Here is a 20,615-nt window from a genome sequence, read left to right as displayed (position 1 = left end):
TCTGAAAACTATAAGATGCTAATGAAAGAAATCAAAGAAGACATAAACAGATGGAAAGATATACCATGTTTGTGGATTAGAAGAATCAATATTGTCAAAATAATTATATTACTTAAGGCAATCTACAGATTGAATGCAATCCCTGTCAAATTACCAATGGCATTTTTCACAGAACTAGAACAGAAAATCTCAAAATTTGTATGGAGATACAAAAGATCCTGAATGGCCAAAGCAATCTTGGAGGGGGAGAAAAAGAAAACAGAGTTGGTGGAATCAGGCTCCCTGAAGTCAGACTATACTCCAAAGCTAGTCATCAAAGCAGTATGGTACTGGCAGAAAAATAGAAATATAAATCAATGGAACAGGATAGAAAACTCAGAAATAAGCCCAGCAACTTTAGTCAATTAATCTATGACAAAGGAGGCAGGACTACACAGTGTTCGAAAAGACAGCGTCTTCAACAAATGGAGCTGGGAAAACTGGACAACCACATGTAAAAAATGAAATTAGATCCTTCTTTAACTCCATATACAAAAATAAGCTCAAAATGGATTAAAGACCCAAATGTGAGACTGGACACTATAAAACTCTTAAGAGGAAAACATAGGCAGAACACTCTCTGACATAAATCACAGCAACATCGTTTTTGATCCATCTCCCAGAATAATGTAAATAAAAGCAAAAATAAACAAATGAGACCTACTTAAACTCAAAAACTTTTGCAAAGGGAATAAAACGAAGACAACCCACAGACTGGGAGAAAAAATACTTGCAAATCATGTAACTGATATGGGGTTAAGTCTCCAAAACTTAAGAGACAGCTTGACACTTAATAGCATCAAAACAAACAACCCACTCAAAAAATAGGCAGACGACCTGAACAGACATTTATCCAAAGAGGACAGATGTCTAATAGGCACATGAAAAGATGTTCAACATTGCTAGTTATTAGAGAAATGCAAACCAAAACTACGAGATACCACCTCACAGCAGCCAGAGTGGCTGTCATCAAAAACTCCACAAACAAGAAATGCTGGTGAGGGTGTGGAGAGAATTTAAATTGGTGAGAATGTAAATTCTCACTGTTGGTGACAACGTATATTGTATTGGTACAGCCACTATGGAGGTTCCTTACAAAACTAAAACAGAGCTACCGTATGACCCTGCAGTCCCACTCCTGGGCATATATCCCGAGAGAAAAACATGGGCTTAAAAGATAAATGCACCCCAGTGTTCACTGTGAGAGTTGGACTCTAAAGAAAGCTGAGTGCTGAAGAATTGATGCTTTTGAACTGTGGTGCTGGAGAAGACTCTTGAGGGTCCCTTGGACAGCAAGGAGATCCAACCAGTCCATCCTAAAGGAAATCAGTCCTGAGTATTCATTGGAAGGACTGATGCTGAAGCTGAAACTCCAATACTTTGGCCACCTGACTCAAAGAACTGACTCATTTGGAAAGACCCTGATGCTGGGAAAGATTGAAGGCGGGAGAAGGGGATAACAGAGGCTAAGATGGTTGGCTGGTATCACTGACTCAATTGACATGAATTTGAGAAGGCTCCAGGAGTTGGTGATGGACAGGGAAGCCTGGCGTGCTGCAGTCCATGGGGTCGCAAAGAGTCAGACTCAACTGAAACTGAACTGAATTGAATGTTCACTGCAGCACTGTTTATAATAGCCAAGACAGGGAAGCAACCTAAAAGTCTATCTATAGAGGAATGGGCAAAGATATGGTACAAATATACAATTGAATGTTCAGTTCAGTTCAGTCACTCAGTCATGTCCGCCTCTGTGACCCCATGAACTGCAGCACGCCAGGCCTCCCTGTCCATCACCAACTCCCAGAGTTTATCCAAACTCATGTTCATTGAGTCAGTGATACCATCCAACCATCTCATCCTCTGTCATCACCCTCTCCTTCTGCCCTCAGTCTTTGCCAGCATCAGGGTCTTTTCAAATGAATCAGTTCTTTGCATCAGGTGGCCAAACTATTGGAGTTTCAGCTTTCAACATCAGTCCTTCCAATGAACACCCAGGACTGATCTCCTTTAGAATGGACTGGTTCTCCTTGCAGTCCAAGGGGCTCTCAACCACAGTTCAAAAGCATCAATTTTTTGGCGCTCAGCTTTCTTTATAGTCCAACTCGAATGTTACTCAGCCATTAAGAATGAAATAAGGCCATTTGCAGCAACATCACCTAGAATGTCATGTTGAGTAGAGTAAGTCAGAGAAGGAAATAAAATCAGTTCATTTGTCATAACAGAAACTCCTTCAGTCAGTAGTCACTTTTCAGATGTGACATGAATAATTGAGCAGCAGAGGAAGCCTTCCTCATTCCTGTGCCAGAACACTTTAAGGGGGTCACACCTTAAATAAACAGAAATTAGGAAGGAGACAAAATGCTAATTATGTTACCATTTTTGTTTTTGGTAACTCACATGACAGATCTTCTCATGGGTAAGGCATTCTACAAATCGAAACCAATGTAGCCATAAAACCTTTTCTTTAAAAAAAAATTAACATTGACATACTGAAAAATTATTTTAAAAACTGGATCCTAGTTTTCAAAAAAGAAAAATCGAGATCCATTAGAAAGTGTGATTTTTTTATTCATACATTACAAAAGCAAAGCTTCATTCACAATATGAGCTACATACTAGATAGAGTTATTTCAGCATTAAACTGCTCTCTGGAATCCCTAAACAATATAGTGTGTTCTGCAACCATACTCAAGTTTTATATTTTACATACAAAATACGTTCTTTACATCAAAGTACATATTAATGAAACCACGTTCTAGAAATCATATATCCTCTAAGACTACTTAATGAAAAGTCCTTAACAGGGAATTTTTTTTTAAATAATACATCCATTTGATAAATATTTTTGTAGAACTTAAATGAGTTTATCTCTGGACATTTTTTTAGGTAATATTCCCTTTGTCAAACAGTTCTGCAGATGAATGGCAAACACATTTCTAAAATGAGATAGCACTGGAAAATATCCAATTAAATTTTTTCAAAGTAATAGTCTAGCCTTTACTTGAGTTTCAAGAAGTTGTAGCTACATACTATATTAATAAAAATCTGAAATAAAATTATTCCCTGTTAATCTCATCACAGTTTCTTAAAAAAATATTAGTGGAGATAAATTATCTACCAACTTTAAAAATCTAAACTTATGTTCACTGAACAAAAATAAATTTAGTTTCAGAACATTGCCTGTTATCAGCAAAGTATTATAAATAGTGCATGTTAAACTTTTCTCAACTCATTTCTATAAAATATATGATTAAAAATAAAATGGGAGAAACATATTCAATACTTAATGGAAGATAATATCTTTCCAATACAGAATTTAATTCTCAAAAAATTTAAATAAAATCCTACATATTTTAAAAAATACAATACTAAAAAAGTTTCTAAGGTAGATTTGCTTCAAATACATTAGTGCATTTAGAATTAACTGTAGCTTTCAAGCATTGATACCTTTGGAATACAACTATGCTCTTTAATAAAGTCATAGTAATTTTAACATTATACATTCTAGTTTGAATTATGAAAAAATTATCGGAACTAAAATGCTCTTTCAAAGCATCTTTAATTGTCAGAAAAAAAGAAACCACATTTGTCACTATTTGGCCCAGAATATACAGTTAATAAACTGGTTTTAACATTAGAGTTCTTCCTTTTTGTTTAATGAAAACTTCCATTTCCTATTTTGTGGTATTGCTTTTATATGAAGAATACAATAGAAGAAAAAAATAAATGCAAAAGTGTCCAAATGACAGCACCCTGTTTCTGACAGTATATACATACGAGGGTCAAGTTACACATTTGGAAAAGGCTGCTCTAAAACTGATCCGAGGAGCAAGAGCTCCAAGCAACAGAGCAGAAGAGACTGCAGACTTGAGATTCACAGGCCTCAGGCTGACAGGAAGAGCTGTCTAGAGAAACTCCTCAGTGCTGCTCTTTCCACAGTGCAGTGGAGATTAGATTAAACCACAAGAACTCAATTTAATGGCTTTGTAGTATTTGGAAGAGAGGGCAAAAGATTCATTAACTTGGCACTTGGGGGTTTTTGTGGACAGATACCACCAATATTTCCCTTTCATTTACTTTAAGAGTACAAGTCCTTTTTAGTTAATGCTTAATAATTGAAATGTTTGCTTTAAGAAGCCAATTAATAACACTTTCAAGATTTGAACCAAATTAAAAACAAAACTTTTGCAAAGTACACAGAAACCAACAGTTAGTAACAATATATTTTATTGTTTGACCAAGCTGTCCTCAGAGTAAGCTAGTTATTACACAATATAAAAACAACAGCCTTCTATTCAAAATTATTCTAGATTTATATAGCAAGTTTTATTTTTGTAAACAAATAGGTTTAAATGCATTTTTATATCTATATCCTCTTCTACTAAGGCGATGATTCAGTTCACAGTTTTCATATAGTTTTCTTGCCATACATGAAAGACTGGTAAAACTGCAAATAATGTTATAACTTGAATTCACAGAAAATACCTTAAATGGCCAATTCTGAAGAGAACAGAATTTGTTGTGGACATATGTTCTCATTTTTGTAAATGCTACTTCACCATCACATTTTCCCAAGTGTTTCTATATCTACCTTTTCTTGAAAACTATGGGCAATAAATGGATAGCAGGCAGGAAAAGGGAACTTAAGGTTTTTTTTTTGGAAGGACCACATTTCCTAGGAATAAGATGGATGACTTCCACTGTACCTCTTTGGTCATCAAAGGAATGGAAGGAATAACATATTCTCAGCTTGGCTGTAAAACTCATTTGTAACATCAGAGTGAAGATTTAAATGAAAAATTCAAATTAAAAGAAAAAAAGGCATCTTCATAGATAACCCTCTGATATTTCTAGGGTTTCTCGAGTACTTACTGGTAGTTTTTTAAATAAATTACAATAAAAAGAATACAATGGAAAACTGCTATGTTTAAACTAGAAACTGAATAAGCAGGTATTTTAAATATTAAACTCCATTTTCAATTTACAGTCTTAAAGTTTCATTTCTTTTCAGAACTTTTACCTCATATTTTTATAACTTTAATTTTAAAGGAATTAAATGTTCTACATTTGCCCTTATGGAAAAAAGAAAGATTTACTACACTGATACTGCTTTACTATTACCAGTTGAAATTAAACTATTGATTCAACTAAGCTATGTTAACTAATTTTTAATTAAGGGCAATTTCAAAGGCAATTCCTCTACAAAACATTGAAATAAGTTGGAATAGATTTTGAAAGAGAAAGTAATTTATTCTACCATTTTGAAAGTATGGCAGAAATAACATCTAGCTGTAATTCAGATGTTGAAATACCAAGAGTATCCATCAGCCTTGACGTTTTTATGGACTGTAAATGTGAGAAATTTAAATAACCACTTGTAAGATTATGATTGCACTCAAATTCTCAAATGTCTAAATGAAAGGAAAAAAAATTAAAACACCAATGTGTCCAACTCTTCTAATACATAAATGACCCTGACGAGGCATCTATGAAAAAAAGAAAACAGACATTTTGTTTCCACTGTCAAACTTATACTCTATATGTATGGAACTTTAAATTAGCAGACACCTTATTAGGGATGACACGACCCCAGCCCTCCCCCGCAAAAAACAACAGTAAACTACAAAACACAAGAAGGCAAAGCAACGAAAGCATAGCGTGATTGTTTCAGTGTTGGTTATGCTGCCCTCTTGCAAAATGACAGGCAAAATCATACTTGTTTTTACATTTGCATCCACATATGTTACACTGAAAAGGATTTTCATACCCATGACATCCCATGTGAATAGTGTAAAGGATATTGTCGGCAAAGTACATGTCACAGTGCTGGCAGTGGTGGAGAAGCTGCGGGTCCTGGACTGGCAGGGTGGGGGCTGGCGTGCTCGGCTGGCTGTTTCCCATGCTCGGAGTACTCGTGTGGGCACTTGGTTCACTGCTCGGCCCTGCCACCGGACTGTAGTTCCTTTGACCGTGTGACGGCCGAGGCTCGGGGCTGGTGGGAGAGGAGCTCTGAGGAAGACTTGCTGACACAGCAGAAACTACTGCCTGGGCAGAGGGCTGCTGCATCATGAAGGGCTTCTCCTCGGCGCAGGGAACTACATCAGGGGATGCGGGATTTTGGTTTTCAGGTGGCAAACTGGACAGCTGTCCGGCTAGAGTTGAGAGCTGGTTTAAAGGGTTGTCGACCATGAGTTCTTGGGGGTCTCTTGGCAGGCCTCCAGTTGGTGTGGTTTTCGCCATACTTTCATAGGAGTCAGTTTGGATATTTGGGATTTCATGGGTAAAATCATTAAGGTAGTCTGGCTTCTGAACCACCATGGAAGGTGGGCTTAAGTTGATGAGTGCTCTTCTGCTATAGTTCAGGTTGCTAGTTTTCTTCTGTAAAACCCCCCACATTTTCTTGCTGCTTAAGGAAGACCTAGTACCTTTAATTGGTACCATTTTATGCTTGCGCCTTCGATGATGGGACAGGTTGCTTCGGTCACTGCAGCGGAAGGAACACAATTCACATTTGTATGGTTTTTCTCCTGTATGGGAACGCATGTGGGCTTCCAGATGACGCTCATAGGCAGATGCAAATGGACACAAGTGACATCGATGAGGTTTCTCACCTGTTTAAAAAGAAAAATGGGAGAGAAACTGCAGGAGTAGCTCATTTATGAAAAATTTCATATTTTGTCCATTCATTATTTAGAAACTGATCAAAAATAAAATGCTTTTCGGAAATACACACATGCACAAAATATTATTAAAATCTGTTAAGAAAGCTGCATACAACAATCTTCATACTATACTGACTAGTGGAATATATTCCTTTCACAGAAGGGATGGCTAAGGTGACGTCTAAGGGTTAGCAGTGTCGCCTGCAATTGTACAGAAACCTCCTCCCTAGTCTGCAATGGCAATGGACTTAGACAGGATACAGATAAAAACATTTATCACTTCATTCTGCCTTAAGCATTAAGCTGGCCAATGTGAAAAGCTGACAGATACTGAGTTTAGACCACGAAGGAAGATAGCTGAGGAAGGGGAAGCTTACAAGGGGTCTTCCTTCCTTGTATGCTGTCATGCTATTGCTTTGTAAAACTGGATTCACTTCTCCATTTACTCAAACCTTACATCAACCTTCATTTTCAAACAATCACAACTATTTATATATAAGACAGATCAACCTGCCTCCTCGGCCCCTCTCCAGCCCCTTCTCCGTTACCTGTGTGAATTCTAATGTGTTCAATGAGCCGGGCGGTGCCTTTGCTGGCATAGTTGCAGTACCGACACTTGAGCTTTCCATCAAAGGTCCTTTCAAACCCGTCTACTAACATTCCTGAGTTTTCATCCAGGGAAACTTCAACAGATGGGTGATCAAGTCCATTTTGATCACCATCTGTTCCAGCTACAAACAAAGTATAGCAAAAGAAATTATGCATCTCAGCATCAACTCAATTTAGCAATTTAGTATTGAGTGGTAGAAAATCTTTCATAAACTGACAGGTCGCTTAGCATAAAAGTTAAATTCACAAAAATCACAGTCTTTCTGAACTGACATTAATTCCATACAAAAGCAGCATTATATGAGGGGGATCTCAAATCATTAACACATATCAGTGTTCAACATGCTTTTGAGGAAGAGAACAGGGCATTACCTTTATCTGACAGGTAAGGAGAAAGAGGGGAGTAAACAGTGATGGCAAATACATGTTTAAGATTCTAGCCACTTCTACAAATACAATGGGCCGTCATGATCATCTTCCCAAATCCTAGTCTATTTAATCTAGAGTAATTCATGTTGAGTTTTGTAGTTCCACTCAGCTTACATGTATGTTCTAGACCCTGGGTTGCATTTAGGACCTTAAAATTCTAATTAAGCACATAAAGGGAAATATTGTACCTGATATCTCTGGATGTAATAACCTGTAAGAATTTCAGTTAAGAGATGTTGGGCTGTTCAATTTTAATCAACTACTTTGTATAGGTAAACTGAAGGAGCAAGTGCTCAGGTCTGGAAAACCAGCAGATGGTGGGGACTACAACCCTGCTCTCTCGAATCTGAGTCCAGGAATTGTACACTAGAGCATTAAGATGGAGTGTCTATTCCTCCAGTTTCATGGGAAAAGCACTTCTACACCATCTTCAAGAGGTAGCCATGGATGTATGGGCAGTTTGAGCCCTCTGCTCTACGGTTTCCTCCATCCCTCACCAGGAGGAGAGAAGGGACTTTGCTGGTTGGTGCAAGTCCAAAATCCAGTGGGTCCATTGCACTGGACGGACAACCAGGCTCAGTGTCCCCCTTTCTCCCATTGCTCTTCTAAAGCAGTGACTTCCAAAATTTTACATGCATACGGAATCACTTGGAGAGTTTATTAAAATATAGCTGCTGATTCAGTAGATCTGGGGTGGGGCCTGACAGTTTGCACTTCTCGCCAGTTCCCAGGTGATGCCTGTCTCTGCTGTTGCTGGTCCCTGAATTACAAAGCCCTAGGCCATCTAGGTCAAAGGTTAGCATACTTTTTCCACAAGGGTCAGATAGCAAATATTTCAGGCTGTGGGCCACAAAGTCTCTCACAGTTACTTGACTCTGCTGCTATAACTCAAAAACAGCTATAGAAAATAGGTCAGCAAGCATGGCTATGTTTCAGTAAAACTTTATGGATGCTGAAGTTTGAATTTCGTGTTAATTTTCATGTGTCATGACATTATTTTTCTTTTTCCTATCAACCATTTACAAATGTAGAAACCACTCTTAGCAACCACACCAGCAGTCCAGATGGGGCCCACAGGCTGCAGTTTGCTGCCTCCTGAGCGAGGGTTAGGAAGAGACCCCAGTCTTCGTGTGGGAGCAAACCCGCTGGTCTCTCTGTAGGGCAGGTAGGACAGGTTCAAGTAGTCACTGCTTTCTCTCTTCTAGTTTCACCTCCTAGGTGAGCACACATGGTGGGCCCTCTCTTCATTTTAAGAGAAGAAACAGAAGCCTCTATTTTGTCTCAGGTCTAATACAAATTTCCTAATGGCCAAAGGCCTTGTATAATGAAGATGGACCCCCTTTGGGCTCCTTGTGCCCACTGTTAGCTAATGGAACCTGGAGAATGGGAAGGAAATTTAGAATCCCCAACTTTTGCACAAGAGAGAACGCATCTCTGGATCCCAGGGTAAGCTCTGGGGAGGGGGCTTCCTCTCCCTCAGCAAAACCTGACCTGTTTAAAGAAGGGGGGGAAAAAAACTGCCCATCTTTCTATGAAAAACAGAATGATTCACATTAGCAAGCAATAGTGGCTTCATACTATGGATAACAACACATAAACATCACATGTATAAAAAATGAATTATTTAATGGTATTAAGAGGAATCTACCTCCCTGAAGAGCCTCTGCTTCTTTGTCCCCACTAACTGATCCAGAAATCATGTTGACATGATGGGTCTGCTGAGTTAGGTATTCCTGGAAATCTTTCACAAAGTCCAAAGGCTCCGGTTTCTTCTCACCCATCTTTGTGTTTGATATATATATATATGTATATATATATAAATGTTTCTGGAGTTTACAGTTCGTTATACCTATGGGGGGAAAATAAAATAATTTTACACTATTTAGGGAGATGCAGTATGTATCAAAACAACAACACTGACGAAGATTATTATGGGCCAGGTACTACAAAGCAAGAGAACACAGTCCCTGCTTTTAAATATCTTATAATCTTCCTAGTGAACTAAAGAAGACATACAAAAAACAGTCAACAATTCATATATTTAATATTTAAATAAACTGGGATTCAAACTTAGTTTGAATGGATGGAAAGAAATTACAAAAAGAAAAATCCAGATGAAAGAAATCAGCATATCAGCAGGGTTTATCACTGAAGGAGACAGTAGAGAAACCAAGTGGCTCAAACGGGGCTGGTGGAGAGAATTTCTGGATGATGTCCATGGTGCACGCCTGCACTGGCCAGTACAGGTGCTACTAGCCACATGTAGCTACTGAGTGCTCAAATGCGGCTAATACAAATGACTTGAGTTTTGTTTAATTTAAAAGTGAAATAGCTGTATGTGGCTAGTGACTACCATATCAAACAGCAAAGGGTCTTAAAACAACATTCTCTCATGAATGAGAACTCTAGAAGTAGGTGATCTAGAACAGTGGTGGCAAACTTCTGAAAAGGGCCAGATAGGAAATATTTTAGCCTGTGACTGTGACTATAGCTAAAAGCAGCCACAGACAATACATAAAGGAATAAATGTGCTCATGTTCTAAGTTCAGTTCAGTCATTCAGTCGTGTCCAACTCTTTGCGATCCCATGAACCACAGCAAGTCAGGCCTCCCTGTTCATCACCAACTCCCGGAGTCCACCCAAACCCATGTCCATCGAGTCGGTGATGGCATCCAACCATCTTATCCTGTCGTCCCCTTCTCCTCCTGCCCTCAATCTTTCCCAGCATCAGGGTCCAAGCAGGCACAGAGCCAGGTTTGGCCTATGGGCTGAAATTTCGTGACCCCTACCCTAGAAACCCAAATCACCACCTCTACCACACTCACCATCCTACTCATTCTGAGAATAAGAAAAAAATTTTTTACAGAAAAGAAAAAAATACCTGATGCTAACAGAGAGAAACTCTCATGTCAGATTTTGCAATCATAAACTAAAACTGGTCTTCACACAAGTGTATGGCCCAAACTCACAAATCAAATAACCAAAAAGTTTTCTAGTAAAAACAAGCTGAGGAAGTCTAGCACCTAGGAGACAACAAGTCTATCCTTCCAATAAATACATATTTACGCACATGTTCTTAAATATACCTTAGGCTAAAAGTTTCTTTTCCTAAACCCCAACTACTTAATGAGTAATCTACTATCTAAGAAAGTTATCTTTGACAGCCAGTAGTAGGCATCTAAAGCTAAAGATCAGTCACGTCTCAGTATATATGCTTAACTTTTTCTCAAAGCATAGCACATACACACAAAAGCGCAGCAGTCCTAAGGATAGAGGCTTGATGAATTGTCACAAAATGAACACATCCATGAAATCAACACTAATGTCAAGAAACAGAAGGCTACCAGCATGCCAGGAGCCCCACCATGCACCCTTCCAACACGAATGCCCCTGTGCACCACCAAGGGCTCCACATCCCTGACAGCTGAAACTGCTGGGCTGAAGGGTATGCATATATTCAGCTTCAGATGATGCCAGATAGTTTTTCAAAGTGAGTATACCAATCTGTACTCCCATCAGTGTGGAACAAGAGTTTTATTGCCACACACCCTCACCAACACTCAGGAACTTTTTTGCCTTTTTCATTTTAGCCATCTTGATGCGTGTATGGTGGTATTGCACTGGTTTTAATTTGTATGACTTGATAATTAATTAAGCTGTGTACTTGTTATGTTAACTTCCCGCTTACATAACCTCTATTTCATACCCAATGAAGCATCTGTTCAAGTCTTTTGTTCATTTCTCTATTAGGCTGTCCATCTAATTAATATGTGAGAGTTCTTCACAATATTCTGGATGTGACTTCTTTGTTGTGCTGTGCTTAGTCACTCAGACGTGTCCGACTCTTTGCGACCCCATGGACTGTAGCCCACCAGGCTCCTTTGTCCATCGGGATTCTCCAGGCAAGAATACTGGAGCGGGTTGTCATGCCCTCCTCCAGGGGATCTTCCCAACTTAGGGATCGAACCCATGTCTCCTGCATTGCAGGTGGATTCTTCACCAACTGAGCCACCAGGGAAGCCCTTTATTAGACATGTATATCTTGAGTACTTCTCACACTCTGGTGGTTCACCTTTTCACTTTCTTAATGGTAACTTTTGATGAACAGAAGTTCTTAATATAGTCCAATTTACCCATCCTCCCCCTACTTTTACATTTAGAGTTGCTGGTATCCTTGCCTATATTTTACATGAAGATGTTCTCCTGTATTTTCTTGTGAAATTTTTATTATGTTTTTACCTTTCATATTTTTATCTGGAATTGAGCTTTGTGTATTGTAAAGTTATGAGTCAAAATACACTTTTTCTCCCCATGGAGATATCCAACTGTCCGAGCAACATGCATCTGATAGACCAGCCTTTCTCCGCCAGCCTCTTTTCTCACCTTTCTAAAACAGATGATACACGAGATGCTATTCCTGGATTCTTCATTCTGTTCCATTGGCCTATTTTTGTCTCTCCTCACACTACCATCACACAGTCTCAGTAATAAAAATCTTAATATCTCAGTAATTTAAGTCCATCAGTTGTTTTTCTTCTTAAAGAATATTTGGACCACTCTGGGTTCTTTTCTTTATGGTCTGAGTCAGCACCCTTTTCAGCCTAAGTTTTTCTGTGGAAGAATTGCAGCTTTGAAGAAATGAGATAAAAGCACATTTTCCAATTAACAAAAGTGTGATCAACTTTTAAAAAAATATATTTATTTATTTGGCTACTTTGGGTCTTAGTTGCGGTGTGCAGGGTCTTTAGTTGCGACATGTGGGATATAGCTCCCTGCTGCTGCTGCTGCTAAGTCACTTCAGTCGTGGACCAGGGATCAAATCCTGGCCCCCTGCATTGGCAGCATGGAGTCTTACCCACTGGACCACCAGGGAGGTCCCAAAAAACTTGACCAATGTTTTGAAAACAAAAAGTTCTATTTTAATTAACTTTAACTAGAAATCTACTAGAAACAGACTACCTTGACTGTGTTGCTACTATAGATTGTGTTATACAACAATTAGTTTTCATTCCAATCCCAAAGAATGCTCAAACTACCGCACAATTGCACTCATCTCACACGCTAGTAAAGTAATGCTCAAAATTCTCCAAGCCAGGCTTCAGCAATATGTGAACCGTGAACTTCCAGATGTTCAAGCTGGTTTTAGAAAAGGCAGAGGAACCAAAGATCAAATTGCCAACATCCGCTGGATCATCAAAAAAGCAAGAGAGTTCCAGAAAAACATCTATTTCTGCTTTATTGACTATGCGAAAGCCTTTGACTGTGTGGATCACAACAAACTGTGGAAAATTCTGAAAGAGATGGGAATACCAGACCACCTGACCTGCCTCTTGAGAAACCTGTATGCAGGTCAGGAAGCAACAGTTAGAACTGGACATGGAACAACAGACTGGTTCCAAATAGGAAAAGGAGTACGTCAAGGCTGTATACTGTCACCCTGCTTATTTAACTTATATGCAGAGTACATCATGAGAAACGCTGGGCTGGAGGAAGCACAAGCTGGAATCAAGATTGCTGGGAGAAATATCAATAACCTCAGATGTGCAGATGACACCACCCTTATGGGAGAAAGAACAACTAAAGAGCCTCTTGATGAAAAGTGAAAGAGAGAGTGAAAAAAGTTGGCTTAAAGCTCAGCATTCAGAAAACTCAGTTCATGGCATCCAGTCCCATCACTTCATGGCAAATACATGGGGAAACAGTGGAAACAGTGGCTGATTTTGTTTTTCTGGGCTCCAAAATCACTGCAGATGGTGACTGCAGCCATGAAATTAAAAGATGCTTACTCCTTGGAAGGAAAGTTATGACCAACCTAGGTAGCATATTAAAAAGCAGAGACATTTCTTTGCCAACATAGGTCTGTCTGGTCAAGGCTATGGTTTTTCTAGTGGTCATGTATGGATGTGAGAGTTGGACTCTAAAGAATTGATGCTTTTCAACTGTGGTGTTGGAGAAGACTCTTGAGAGCCCCTTGGTCTGCAAGGAGATCCACCCAGTCCATCCTAAAGGAGATCAGTCCTGGGTGTTCACTGGAAGGACTGAGGTTGAAGCTCAAACTCCAATACTTTGGCCACTTGATGTGAAGAGCTGACCCATCTGAAAAGACCCTAATGCTGGGAGGGATTGAGGGCAGGAGGAGAAGGGGACGACAGAGGATGAGATGGTTGGATGGCATCACCAACACAATGGACATGGGTTTGGGTGGACTCCGGGAGTTGGTGATGGATAGGGAGGCCTGGCCTGCTGTGGTTCATAGGGTCGCAAAGAGTCAGACATGACTGACCGACTGAACTGAACTGAGGAACCAATAAGAACACGGGGGCTCATCTGGTTTCCCTTGTTCACTGGCCCCAGACCGATACATTTTATTTTTATCTTTCTTGCCTTCCTCTCTCCTAACATTTAATTTGTTCTTTATTCCAGAAACATTCAGCTAAGTAAGAACCTACAGGTGACCAAATCCTCACTTTTCTTAAGGCAACATGTTTGAATAGTTTCTTTGCTCCTTTTTTAGAAGATGCCTAGGGGTCATTATTATTAGTCTCTTTTCACCGTGTTCTACAAAGTTGAGGCTACTGAAAGTCGGTCCTCTGGAAGAACAGAATATTATTGTGGTATTAGGTTAAACCTACTACCTTAAAGACTCTGAACAGGGTCTTCTCTAGCCTTAGTTTCCTATTTTGTAAAATGAGATAACAGTACCAATTTGCAGTATTGTTTTAAGTTTTACAAGTAAGTATAAGTATCTTGCAAGATGTGCAGTTTATGTTTTCAGACAATAGCAGCTATTTCTGCAGCCAAAAATGGTTATACCTTAGATTAAGAAATTCCCCATTGTCCAAAATTCCAAGTGTCTTATGTTACCATTTTACATATCTCGTCTGTGGTTACAATGAAACAAACATGGTCCACTTTTCTCCATTATTCATATATTCCAATTTGCAATTTCCCAAATCAATTTACAATTTCCCAAACTCATCTCTTCTTATTTTCCTCTTTTAGGCCACCTCTTTAAGTCACTTGCTTTAATCTGGCTCAGCTTTCTCAATCTTAAGGATTACTGCTGGCTTCTAAACAAGTTTGTTTCCGTTGTTTTCTCATCGATCTGTCAACCTGAACTGCTTCTCTATGTTTCCTTATCATTGTATTAGTATTTATGACCACACTTGATTCTGCTGATTATTTTTCCTTTAAAATCTGCCCTTTGCTTAGGAAAAAAAAAAAAGTTGGCCAATCAGCTACAGTGAAAATGATCATCAAGAATAAGATTTAAAATAATAATAATAATCTGTAATAGGGACTTCCCTGGCGGTCCAGTGGTTAAAACTCCACACTTCCACGGCAGGGGGCATGGGTTGGATCCCTGATTAGGCAACTAAGGTTCTTCAGGCTGCACAGTGCAGCCAAAAAAATAAAAATATAAGAAGATGGACAGGGAAGCCTGGTGTGCTGCAGTCCATGGGGTTGCAAAGAACTATACATGACTGAGTGAATGAACTCTTAAGAAGATTGTATCTCAATAAATTTGAAAACCACACCTCAAAATATACAGGGATAGGGAGAAACATAAAAATATACATAAAAAGGTAAGAAATAATAGCAGATAAAGATGCAGAATGAGTTCCAAAATGATAGAGAAAAATAAAGAGAAATGCTTTTTAAAGAAATGACCAAGAAATTTCCAGGATTAAAGATTTCTTTCATTTCAGTCTTAAAGGGAGCATAGAGTGCAAAATATAACATGTACTAAAATAACACTTAGACACATTATTGTGAAATTTTAAAACCTCAAAGACAAAGGGAGTAATAGGAAACTTTCTAGTGAGAAAAGACTGCCAACCCACATAGAAAAACAGATACAGTAGCAGCACTGGATACAAAGAAACAACAAACTTCCTCAAGCTGCTAAAGGCTCACTTCTGAAAATCTACATCACAACTAAGGGAGAAAATTTAGATACATACCCTCTAGAATTAAGAACGCAAGAATGCTTGCTATTACTACTGCCATTCAACACAGGTAAAAGCCCCTCACAATATAAAAAGGAAAAAAGTACTAAAACGTATAAGGACTGGGAGATACCCCTCCCCCCACCCCAAAAAAGAAAAGAATAAGATCTGGGAAATTGTTTTTTAAAATATAAAAGCTGTTAAGGCCCTACAGATTGTGTTCTAATTATAAAGGCTGTAGTTTAGAAAGAAATCCTGGTGTTTCATGTCAACTTAGCATCACTTCTTGCCAATCACTTCACATAAAAACCAATGTTTCCACTGCAAAGTATCTGAACATACTTCTTCAACAAGCAAGATAAATTACACCAAATCCTGATTAGAAAGCCTAACACTGCTAAGGTACACACCACAAGGCAGGAGGAAAAATGCACGAGACTGCAGGGAAAAATGCAGGACATTTTTATGCATGCATCTCAAGTTTTAAGAACACAAATGAACCTAATCACAGAGGATGGCTGGCATATTCTGACAGTCCAGGCTATTATCACATTGTCACATTACAAATTTCACTGTGTTCCCCGCCATAAATTTGATTTTGAATCAAAATGCACGATGGACTTAAAAAAACAACCACAAAGGATGCCAGTGAAAAAAGGGAAGACAACATTGGTCAAGAAGCAACAGTAAGACCTGGACATGGAACAACAGACTGGTTCCAAATCAGGAAAGAAGTCAAGGCTGTATATTATCACCCTGCTTATTCAACTTATATGCAGAGTACATCATTAGAAATGCTGGACTGGAGGAAGCACAAGCTGGAATCAAGATTGCCGGGAGAAATATCAATAACCTCAGATATGTAGATGACAGCACCCTTATGGCAGAAAGCGAAGAACTAAAGAGCCTCTTGATGAAAGTGAAAGAGAAGAGTGAAAAAGTTGGCTTAAAATTCAACATTCAGAAAACTAAGATCATGGCATCTGGTCCCATCACTTCATGGCCAATAGATGGGGAAACAATGGAAACAGTAAGAAACTTAATTTTGGGGGGCTCCAAAATCACTGCAGATGGTGACTGCAGCCATGAAATTAAAAGACACTTGCTCGGTGGAAGAAAAGTTATGACCAACCTAGAAAGTATATTAAAAAGCAGAGACATTACTTTGCCAACAAAGGTCTGTCTAGTCAAAGCTATGGTTTTTCCAGTAGTCATGTATGGATGTGAGAGTTGGACTACAAAGAAAGCTGAGCGCCGAAGAACTGATGCTTTTGAACTGTAGTGCTGGAGAAGACTCTTGAGAGTCCCTTGGACTGCAAGGAGATCCAACCAGTCCATCCTAAAGGAGATCAACCCTGGGTGTTCACTGGAAGGACTGATGCTGAAGCTGAAAAACTCCAATACTTTGGCTACCTGATGTGAGGAACTGATTCATTTGAAAAGACCCTGATGCTGGGAAAGATTAAAGGCAGGAGGAGAATGGGATGACAGAGGATGAGATGGTTGGATGGCATCACTGACTCAATGGACATGAGTTTGAGTAAACTCCGGGAGTTGGTGATGGACAGGGAGGCCTGGCTTGCTGAGGTTCATTGGGTCTCAAAGAGTCAGACACAACTGAGTGACTGAACTGAACATTGTAAACTTGAGAGAAACTCTATACTTAAAAATTTTAAATATATCGATATGGTTTATAACCACAGACATCCTGCAATGATTTAAAAATTGTCATTCCATCCCTAAGCAATTTTGTGCCCACTTGACCTACATCACCTCCTCCCACACAGACCTGCAAGACTCCTCCCCGACTGCAGACTTGCAAGCCCTTGCAGGGGTCTAGTCTATAAAACAAGCAAGTATATATGAGAGATTCCTAAATCCGAATAGAGTCTACAGTTGAAAACCGAGCTTTCTCCATCTCAAGTCAGTAGTTCTAATACAATAATTAGAAAAAGAACAATAATTCTGAAACTACAGAAGAGTTCCTGATATGGAGGGGGAAAAAAATTAAGGGTTTTTGTATCCAAACCATCTTCCTATCTTTAGATAGCTCGTCAGTCTCAGGACGGAATGTTTAATCTAAGAACTCCATAAATTAACTAGTATCTAGAGATGCAGCTAAGACAGTGATAAATTTTAAAACTTTTGCAAATGTTAACATAAAAATCTACTTTCAGAATCAGCAAACTATAATGTCCTTATTATCATTTCCTATGATACAGCAAAATTCTGAGTCCTCCCTGTGATCCCTCTGATTAAAGTTAAGCTGGCATGGTATTCCACGGGTTCTAGATACATGTCTATACAGAAATTAACTAGAATGCACTTAAATTATTTTTATGCCAACAGCCCTCCCCAACTATCCATTCAAAACTTACAAATAAGGTTCTTACAAAACAACCAGAAATTACCCACGCTAGTGAAAGAAAGAAGCATCTGAGAAATAAGTTTTGATATCCCAAAAGAACACAAAAACCTGTTTAAGCAGGTAACTTAAACTTTTCTCTGACCTTCTCTGGGTCCTGATATTCAAGTCCTCTGATCTTCTTCAGTGTCACACTAAGAAAGGGAAGTTGCTCATCAATACACCCACAAACCCTCTTAACTAGGAGCTAACAATTTAAAACAGAGGCATCATGATGCAAATTAGAAGACAATCAAAAGAAAGAGAGGTAATATGAGAACCAGAAGGAGCTCTTTAACCTACCTTCCTCCCAAACTCTATTTTTTTAATAAGCTACAGGAGGTTTTGAGAATATGATTAGGCAGCAGTAGGATCTATTTTATTTTATCTACATCAAGTAGTCGACTTAGCAACTAACTTCCTTGTACAATAACTTAATTTGGGGTTTAGACAGCCTATATACACACAGTGACTGCAGTTCAATGAATGTATATATACTTTTATACTTTAACAATTATGGTCCTGATTACTCTGCCATAGAATACATAACGCTTCCTTTGTACAGAGAACATGAAACTTCAGAAAGAATTACATAACTGTCAAAAAAGCAAGTTCTTCAAAGGCAAAAGGCACATGATGAGGCTTTGAGAAATCATAAAACATAATATAAAACATAAATAAAAACACGTTGGAAGAAATAAAGATGTATGCAATCTAACCTTTTCACCCCAAATCAGTTCCTCCTTTTTCTTGCCACTCCAACATTGATGAAATGTAAAGTAATCGAAATTTACTCTGGAGACACACCAAGAGACTCCCAAAGGCCATGGAGGGAATTTCAACTAAAATTGAAAAGCCATACAGAGTTCCGCAAAGAAAAACAGACCACAGATAAAAAATTAACATCCACAGGTTTAATAAGCTAATAAAATAACGTGCCAGTTTTACTAGTACCAGAAAACTAAGCTGGAAGATAAAGACCAAAGCAGCAGCTTCATTTCAGCAAAAGCTCCAACTAATCAACAAAGAGTGACATGCATCAGTGTGACTATCGTTTTTTTCCCCCGCTGGTCGATTTCTTAAGATTTCACATTTTGGGCAAAAATTTTGTCTTTCTAAATTAAATTATTTATTTCACTTGTTCACAGTACACTTCCAAAAGGCTCAGGCTTAGTACTGCCGAACAGCTGTAACTGCCTGAAAACGAGGTACTAGCGTAGCCCCACAGGGAAACATTTGCGGCAAAAGGTTTAAAAGAACAAACCCACCAGGCACGCCTAATAACGACGTATCTGATCCCCATCTTTACTGTCCTCTCTGTCGCAACTCAAAACACTTCGGGTTTCCTTGGGAAACTCTTGGGATCCCAGGAGGCAAAAAAACACCAAACACCTCAATTCTCTGTAACGAACTCCCAAGATTATATTAACATACCGTCGTGTTAAATGCACAACATAAATCAAAACTAAAGGGAATCTGTAAAACTGTTAGCTCAGATGTTTAAACAGTCATTCTAAAGAAGTCATGTGTCTTCCAAACTTAAGTTCTTCAGAGCTCACAACTTAAAAGGCCTGTATTTCTTTTCCCCACTGGTCGAACCTCTTCGGACCTAAACAGCACACTGAGGGGCCACTAACTGACTGGGCCGCTCGGTTAGGGGCAGCCGGAACCGGTTTAACTTCACTTTAGATTCAGTTACCGAGCACTTAGGAGGTGTATGGCTTGGCTACTTCCACTTCGGCCAGTTAAGATTTAAATCCTGCACGAACCTCAACAGTTCTTTGTTGCAAAATCCTCCCTACATCTCACATCTCCCCCCAAGTAGAGGGAGTGCTCTCAAGCAGCAGAAAAGGATCAAGACCGGACTGTCTGATAAAAGACGGGAGGTTTTTAAAGTCCTCCCAACCTGCAGCCCGCAACTGGCGTCGGGGCGGCATCCTCACCAGGATTCGGATCGCCTAGGAGACCGGCGCCTCAGCGGAGACCCCGGGCCCAGGGACCTAGTGATGACGCGAACCTCGGGGCGCGCCCCCCCGCACTCGCGACCACCTGTCAGAGCGAGAGAGGCTACTCCCTACCCCGGAGCCTCCAAACCCCCAACTGACGGCGACCCCACCGCAGACACCGCTCCCTCGGAGCTCCGGAGGCCCAGACACCGCACCCTCCGCGCTCCTGTCAGGAAGGTCGCGGGCGCGACCCGAACGACCGACCGACCAACCACGCCCGCCCCTCCGCTGGGGCTGAGTCCCGGGCGGAGTAAGCCGGCCCGTCGCGAGCACCCGGCTCTCTCCCCTCGCCGCTCCTCCTTAACCGCTCTGCCCAGCCCTGTCACTGCCGTCCGAGCCGACGACCAGCTACTTACCGCCTGACAGTCGCACCGAGGAACCCCCACCGCCTTGTTCAATGCCGCTGCCGTTGCCGTTGCCCCCGCCGTCTTCGTCACCGCCGCCGCCATGTTTGTTGTGTCTCCGGTTCCCTTCCCGCCCCACTGCCTTGCCCAACTCTCGCGTTAGCAGAGCGAAA

At 39.9% G+C, this 20,615-nt stretch overlaps 1 protein-coding gene across 2 annotated transcripts; it reads right to left on the bottom strand.

Moving 5' to 3' along the window:
- Nucleotides 1–2,586: 2,586 nt before the first annotated feature.
- IKZF5 (IKAROS family zinc finger 5) lies at nt 2,587–20,592 on the bottom strand. Of its 2 annotated transcripts, XM_043475193.1 has the most exons (4): nt 20,455–20,592; nt 9,388–9,588; nt 7,250–7,432; nt 2,587–6,650 (listed from the first exon to the last, which is right to left on the bottom strand). In XM_043475193.1, the coding sequence occupies exons 2-4, from the start codon at nt 9,518–9,520 to the stop codon at nt 5,707–5,709; spliced, it is 1,260 nt and encodes a 419-aa protein (XP_043331128.1). In that variant the 5' UTR covers nt 9,521–9,588; nt 20,455–20,592; the 3' UTR covers nt 2,587–5,706. The 2 variants fall into 2 exon arrangements, with proteins under 2 accessions (XP_043331128.1, XP_043331129.1); XM_043475194.1 differs by lacking the exon at nt 9,388–9,588 and having other exon boundaries at nt 20,455–20,564.
- Nucleotides 20,593–20,615: the final 23 nt, after the last annotated feature.

Source organism: Cervus canadensis, chromosome 8 (assembly GCF_019320065.1).
Source record: "Cervus canadensis isolate Bull #8, Minnesota chromosome 8, ASM1932006v1, whole genome shotgun sequence".
Taxonomy (NCBI): domain Eukaryota; kingdom Metazoa; phylum Chordata; class Mammalia; order Artiodactyla; family Cervidae; genus Cervus; species Cervus canadensis.
This window is presented reverse-complemented; position numbering and strand designations above follow the sequence as displayed.